At 55.7% G+C, this 6,318-nt stretch overlaps 1 protein-coding gene across 1 annotated transcript in view; it reads right to left on the bottom strand.

Annotated features, from left to right (window-relative positions):
* NKAIN1 (Na+/K+ transporting ATPase interacting 1) overlaps window positions 1-6,318 on the bottom strand; it is a 43,228-nt gene that overhangs the window by 10,417 nt on the left and 26,493 nt on the right. The window contains exons 2-3 of the mRNA XM_009288310.1: window positions 1,902-2,039; window positions 1,617-1,697 (exon numbers count right to left, since the gene is read on the bottom strand). Coding sequence (XP_009286585.1) covers window positions 1,617-1,697; window positions 1,902-2,039 — 219 coding nt within the window. The remainder of the gene's footprint in view (window positions 1-1,616; window positions 1,698-1,901; window positions 2,040-6,318) is intronic.

Raw genomic sequence — 6,318 nt, 5'->3', positions numbered from 1 at the left:
GAGCACCCATCCCACGGAGGGTCCTCCCAGCCCCTCTCTGCACCGCCAGCCCTTGGGCCTGCAGGGGGCTGGGAAACCCGCTAGGCATCCCTTGTAGGAAATCACCCATCTGGGATTAAAAGATTTTTCTGGGTGGGGCAGAAAAAGTAGAAAGAAAGTGAGTTTTGGTTTCTAAAACCAAAGGATGTGAGTTTAGGTGATGAGAAGCACAAAGAGGGGGTGTTCTGGCATTGCAGCATCACTGAGAAATTGGGGATTTCCGAGAACGCTTGGTGGGAGCGAATTCGCCCCTATTGCATCCTCTGTGCCTGCTCCACATATCTGGCATTTCAGCTTTTTAGAAGAGCCTCAGACGACCTGTAGCAACACGGGAAGGTGGTTTTGTCCTTGCGAACCCCCCAGGAAGCCCTTTTCCCCGCTGCAGGCAGCCGCAGAGCGAGCCGGATCCTGTTTCCCCGAGCCGTCTGTGATGCCCCGAGCACAGCACGGGGAACAGCATCCTCAGAGCCGGGAGCGGGATGCCAGAGCGGGGCACATCCTCGGCTCAGGTACCCCGACCATGGGCTGAGGATGCTCAAACCATCTAGCGATGCATCATCGCTACATTAAGTTTTGCTTTTTTTCCTGTAAGAGCTATAATTTAATAGCCCAGGGTGGGGCGGGGAGGCACGGAGAGGCACAGCCCCACTCACATCCTCACCCCAATGGCCACCAGGATGACTTTTCAAAGCCATTAATGATGTCCAGCTGCTCTCGACCATGGGCTGAGGATGCTCAAACCATCTAGCGATGCATCATCGCTACATTAAGTTTTGCTTTTTTTCCTGTAAGAGCTATAATTTAATAGCCCAGGGTGGGGCGGGGAGGGGGGGGGCGGGGCGGGGCCCCTCCCCTCTTCCCTCCTCTGGCCACCAGGATGACTTTTCAAAGCCATTAATGATGTCCAGCCGCTCTCGTGCCACTGCTGGGTGCTCGGGGGCCGAGAGGCGCTTGCAGAGTCCCAGGACACCCCGGAAAATTTGGAATCTGCAGCAGAGGGGTCTCCTCCTCCCCACCCCGCTGCCTTGCCCAGCCCTGCCTGCACCCCAGCCGAGCGGCTGGAGAGCCTGCCCCAAACCTTCCCATCATTGCTTGTCCCTGGTCCCCATGTCCCTTTTCCGCTTTATCTCCTCGCCAGTGTGTTAGGAAACAGCACCGCCCAATTTCTGCACCCCATAAACCCCAGCAGCGCCGAGGGCCCGCTGGTGATTAACGAGTGCCCTGCAATTCCCGACTCATCAGCCTCATCAGCCTAATTAATCTCCTGCTTCGAAGCCTCCCCCCCACCACCACCTTGGCCTGAACCGTCCGTCTGTCCATCCCACACACGCCTGGGTGCTCGGTGCTGCAGCTGGGAGCCCCTGGGGAGGCACCCCCAGCACCCAGGTGGGTGCTTTGCTGCCAGGGTGGGGGTATCCTCAGGCTCCGGGTCCCTTTTTGGGGGGCAGAGCTGTGGGGCAGGGGAAGGAGGAGGGCAAGCAGCAGGAGAGCAGGAAGGATGGAAAGATGGAGGGAAGGGCAATGGAGGGAGGGAGGGAAGGACGGAGGAAGAGGAGGCAGGCGGGGGCAGTGGTTACCTGTGACAAGCGTCCAACCTCCAGGTAGAAGCAGATGATGAAGGCGTTCCAGCCGACCCACAGCACCAGCCACACCGCGTACTGCCGAGAAGAGAGCTGGTCAGGGCATGCCATGCCAAACGGACATCCCCCGGTCCGTCCCCCATCTGCTCCGCTCGCTGGATCCCGCCAGATCCACAGGGATTGGGGTTTGGATACGAGAGGGGATCTGGGGCTGAGCCATCCCCAGGGGTGATGATGCTGCTACAGCCGGGCACGGGGAGCGGCATCCGCGGCGGTACCTACCATCATGAGGTATTTGGATCTGTACTGGATGGTCCCAAAAATAACCAAAATAACGGCCATGATGTGTAAAAAATTAGCCAGGATGGGTGCCCACTGGTAGCCCAGGAAATCAAAGATCTGCCTCTCCAGCGCCGCTACCTGCAACAGAGCAAAGGAGGGGTTGCAGGTATTAAAGCAGGGCATCGGTCACCGCAGCAGCTCCCGGGATGCTAAAGGCAAAGAGCAGCCAGTAATTAATGGGAAATCCCATGGATAATTAGTTGCAACAGGCTGAAACATCTGCGTGATGCATCGGCCGGCGGTGGGCAAATGCATGGCAGCGAGCGAGGGGTTATTAGGAATAATTGGAGCTGAGAAGGGGGAGCAGGGAGATGTCAGCTTGTTGCCCCGCCAGCACCCTCTGTGCCTCAGTTTCCCCATCACTCAGGTCTCAGGCACTGCTGAAAATTACCCTCCAGGCTGGGTTTATCCCTGAGCTCAGCTTGTCCAGGGAAAACCTCCTGCTCAGGTCATGCATGGGGTCCCCCGGTATTTTGCAAGCGATTTTTCTGCCCGTCCTCACCAGCTTGTCGCGTGCCTTCCTATTTAACGCCATTAGGTTTTGATCATCGTTATCTTTCGTAATCCATAAATAAGAATGCCGTGCAGCTTAATAAATCGCACGGCACGCAAAATCAGAGATGGTAGCCGGCGTGATCTGCCTGTTATCCCAGCGCTTATTTGTGGCTCTATTTGCTACCGGCTTGGGGTCTACTACTCTTAATTACAGGATTAGCTTAAAGAAAGGTGGTAGCAAAGGTGAGGTGGGAGTGCTGGAGCATTTGCTGATGGTTTTAAGTTAAAAAATGGAGATTCGATGAGGCTGTGGTTTATAGGGAACTTTCAGGGAACTTTTAAGGAACTTTGGGGTCTGTCAGATGCTGCAGCCCCAGAGGGTGCGGGGACAGGGCTGCAGCGACACATGTCTCCAGCAGCCTTGCAAACCAAACAACCTCTTTACATTTACCTTTCTGACAGCCCAGCCCTGTCTCGTCGCTCTTTGAGATGCCCCAGATTCACCCGATAAACCCTGTGAGCCAAGTCCTCCCCGTGGCACCGCGCCTCAGTTTCCCCTCCCAGTGCAATGACTCTCATCCTGGCAGAGAAGTGGGAGTCTGTCCTGAAAAATCGCGGGAGAAAATGGGCTTTACATCCCCTCTCCATTCACCAGCATCTTCCCCCAGTGACCTGGATTTAGGGGACCTCCATCCTGGCGCTCCCTGAAGCTCCCACGGGGGTTACGGCCGCGGGGCTGCCCCAGGGCCCCGCAGCATTCCTGTCCATCCAGCCCGACTTAATGTGTCCTAATTACAGGGGGCAAATAAAGGAGGTGGCAAACGTCCTTCCCTAAGCGTCCTTCCCTAAGTGTGAGGATGAGGCATAGCTAATGCATCTGTGTGTGCAACCACCAGCTGTGCCTCAGTTTCCCCATCCATAAAGCATCACGCGCTCATTGAATTGGCTTAGCGAGGGCTCTAATTAACACCTATTTTAGCCCAGCTCCATCCTGCCAGTGGGTGGAAAGCCAAAGGCAGAGCCAAGGACCGTGGTACCCCATTCCCTACCCCCGGGATAGGATCTGCTGGATCCGTGCCGGCAGGACCCCGGTTTCAATTAAAGGCGATGCAAAGCCATGGAGCAGCCGAGCCCGGGCAGCCGCTGGATCCACAGGGCCGGGACCAAGGCTGTTTGCATTGAGGCTTAATTCAGTTCCACGCTATTTAAACTCTTTGAGGAAACAGCCTTTGGAAATACTTACAACTGGGCCGTGAATCTTTTAAATTGAGGAATGTAAATAATAAATGATACAAGGAGAGCGGTGCTCGGGGTTTTATAGCCATCCATCGATCTGGTAGCTGTTGACAGAGCTGCTTAGGAGGAGCTAGATGTGAAGGCTGCGAGTTTTGGGTACTGGTGAGTCTCCGAGTCGAGGGATGGGGCTGGGAAGAGCCTCTGGGAGCATCCCATCGAGCTGGAGCGATGGGCTTACACCCGCGTGGCTCCTTAATTCCAGCCCATCAAGCCAGGACAGGCTGAAGGAGACGGAGCTGGGAAAAGCCTGGTTGAACCGAATCCTTCTTCGTCCCAAGGAGAGGCAAAATTAGTGGCAAACACCACAGTCTCCCCACGGACGAGCGAGGGATGCTAATTGCACCAAAAAGCTTTGCTGGAGCCGCCCTGGCAGGTAAAATGCTGCTTTGTGTGTGCCGTTATTCGAGCTTATTCCCCCCAGGTGAAAAGCAAATACTGTTTTTTTCAGCCTCGTCGGATCCTGCTTCAGGTTAAGGAAAATACGGAGACACAGCACAAACGCGGCGAGTCTGCGGCTGTAGCTCCCCTGGCACTCGCCGCCCGCAAAGCACCAAGGGCATCCCAAGGGCAGCTCAGCAGCCTTACGCCCAGTTTCACGAGTGGGGAAACTGAGGCACTGCCACGCTCCGGGGGGTGTGGGTGGCACAGGTTTGGCAATCCTCGTGCGGGGCATGGCAGGGCTCAGCGAGCACCGACTTCAGCTCAGACCGATGCTCCTGGCTTGCTCCAAGCGCTTCTCGCCGCTCGCTCACTGCGGACCCCGGGCTGGTCCAGCACTGGGAGCATCCTTGCCCGATCCTGTGGGGGTGAGATGTCTCCCGGCAGCAAACTTCAAGACACCCAGGCTTTTCATGCAGCTACCGCCAGCCGTTCATCAACGGTGGCCCTAAATGAAGCAAGAGCAGTGCGCAAGCCTGGCCACGGGGCTCGGTGTCACCTGCAAGCATGGCAAGGGGCTCTGCAAGCTCTCAGCGTGCTCTGCAAGAAACCTCCGAGCAACTTGGGGACCGGCAGCATGCAACCCCCGCCAAACCCAGGTGACTTGTGGAGCTCAGAGCATCTTCCCCAGCCTGTCCTCCTCCTGTAAAGGGTATTTCCCATGCTAATAGCAGCCCCGTTAACGACCCACCCTCATTAACACCCTGCTCTCCCCTTTCAGCTCTTACTGCTGCTCCGCCATCAAAGCCGTAATGCTCCTGGGGTTGCGGGGCCGGGAACCACACACCATCCCGCTGCTAATTAAGATAAACCTGCAGCCAATCAATGCAACAAGTTTTAGGGCTCCCTCTTAATTAAACACTCTCTAGTTTATCGATCAGCCCCAAAAGTTCCCTTTGCAGCAAATCATATCAATTAGTTGGGGGCAGGCACGCGCCAGAGTCCTGCTAATTGAAATGTGTTGCCTGCAATGATTTTATTTTAATCAAGAAATCGAAGCAGGCGAGACACGGGGACCGGGCTCCATCAGCGTGTGGCAGTCCCCAGGGAGGACCGTGGCAGGAGGGGACGCGTGCGGAGCCCCTTGGGGACAGGGAGCCACCAGGGCTCAGCCCAGGGGCTCTGGGCAGGCAGAACCGGTGAGGCAGAGCTCAAGGAAAATGGGATTTTTTAGGGGTGCTGGCAGCAAATTCAAGTGGGAAGGAGCTCGCCTGTCCCCAAATCACCCCTCGGTTATGGCACCTTCACCTTCCTTGGACCCATCCTGTTACTTGGTGGGGTTTTCCCAGTCCTTTTTAATCCCCATGACAAGGACGGGAGAGATGAAAGCCACTCCGGCTGCACCAGGAGGATTGCACAGACACCGGGGAGCACCTTCCCCTATGTCCCATCCCCACCAGATTTGATACTTTGAGGTTGGAAATCCCTCCTGCAACCAAGCTGGGCAGCGTTCGGCCCCAGGAAGAGCATCCCCAACCCACCACCCTCCAGTATCATAACAGAAATCGTCTTGCCCAGCAGCTGCCATTTCTGCTCTCTCGGAATCAGAGAATCACAGGATGGGTTCGGCTGGAGGGACCTTCAAAGATGCGTCTAGTCCAACCCCCCCTGCCATGGGTAGGGACATCTTCCACTAGATCAGGTTGCTCAAAACCTGACCTCGAACACTTCCAATATAGAATCACAGAATAGTTTGGGTTGGAAGGGACCTTCAAAGATCATCTAATCCACCCCTGCCGCGATGAGCACGGACATCTTTTGATCATCTTTCATGTTGCTCAGAGCCCCGTCCAACCTGGCCTTAATTGCTTCCAGGGATGGGGCATCCACAACTTCTCTGGGCAGCCTGTGCCAGTGCCTCACCACCGTCACGTACAACATTCCTTCCCTATGTCCAATCTAACCCTCCCCTCTTTCAGTTTGAAACCGTTGCCCCTTGTCTTGTCACTACAGGCCCTGGTAAAAAGTCTCTCTCCAACTTTTCTGTAAGCCCCCTTTATATATTGAAAGGCCACAAGAAAGTCTGCCTAGAGCCTTCTCTTCTCCGGGCTGAACAACCCCAACTCTCTCAGCCTTTCTCCATAGCAGAGGTGTTCCAACCCCCTGATCATTTTCGTGGCCCTCTTCT

Source organism: Aptenodytes forsteri, unplaced genomic scaffold (assembly GCF_000699145.1).
Source record: "Aptenodytes forsteri isolate BGI_AS27 unplaced genomic scaffold, ASM69914v1 Scaffold361, whole genome shotgun sequence".
NCBI classification, from domain to species: domain Eukaryota; kingdom Metazoa; phylum Chordata; class Aves; order Sphenisciformes; family Spheniscidae; genus Aptenodytes; species Aptenodytes forsteri.
This window is presented reverse-complemented; position numbering and strand designations above follow the sequence as displayed.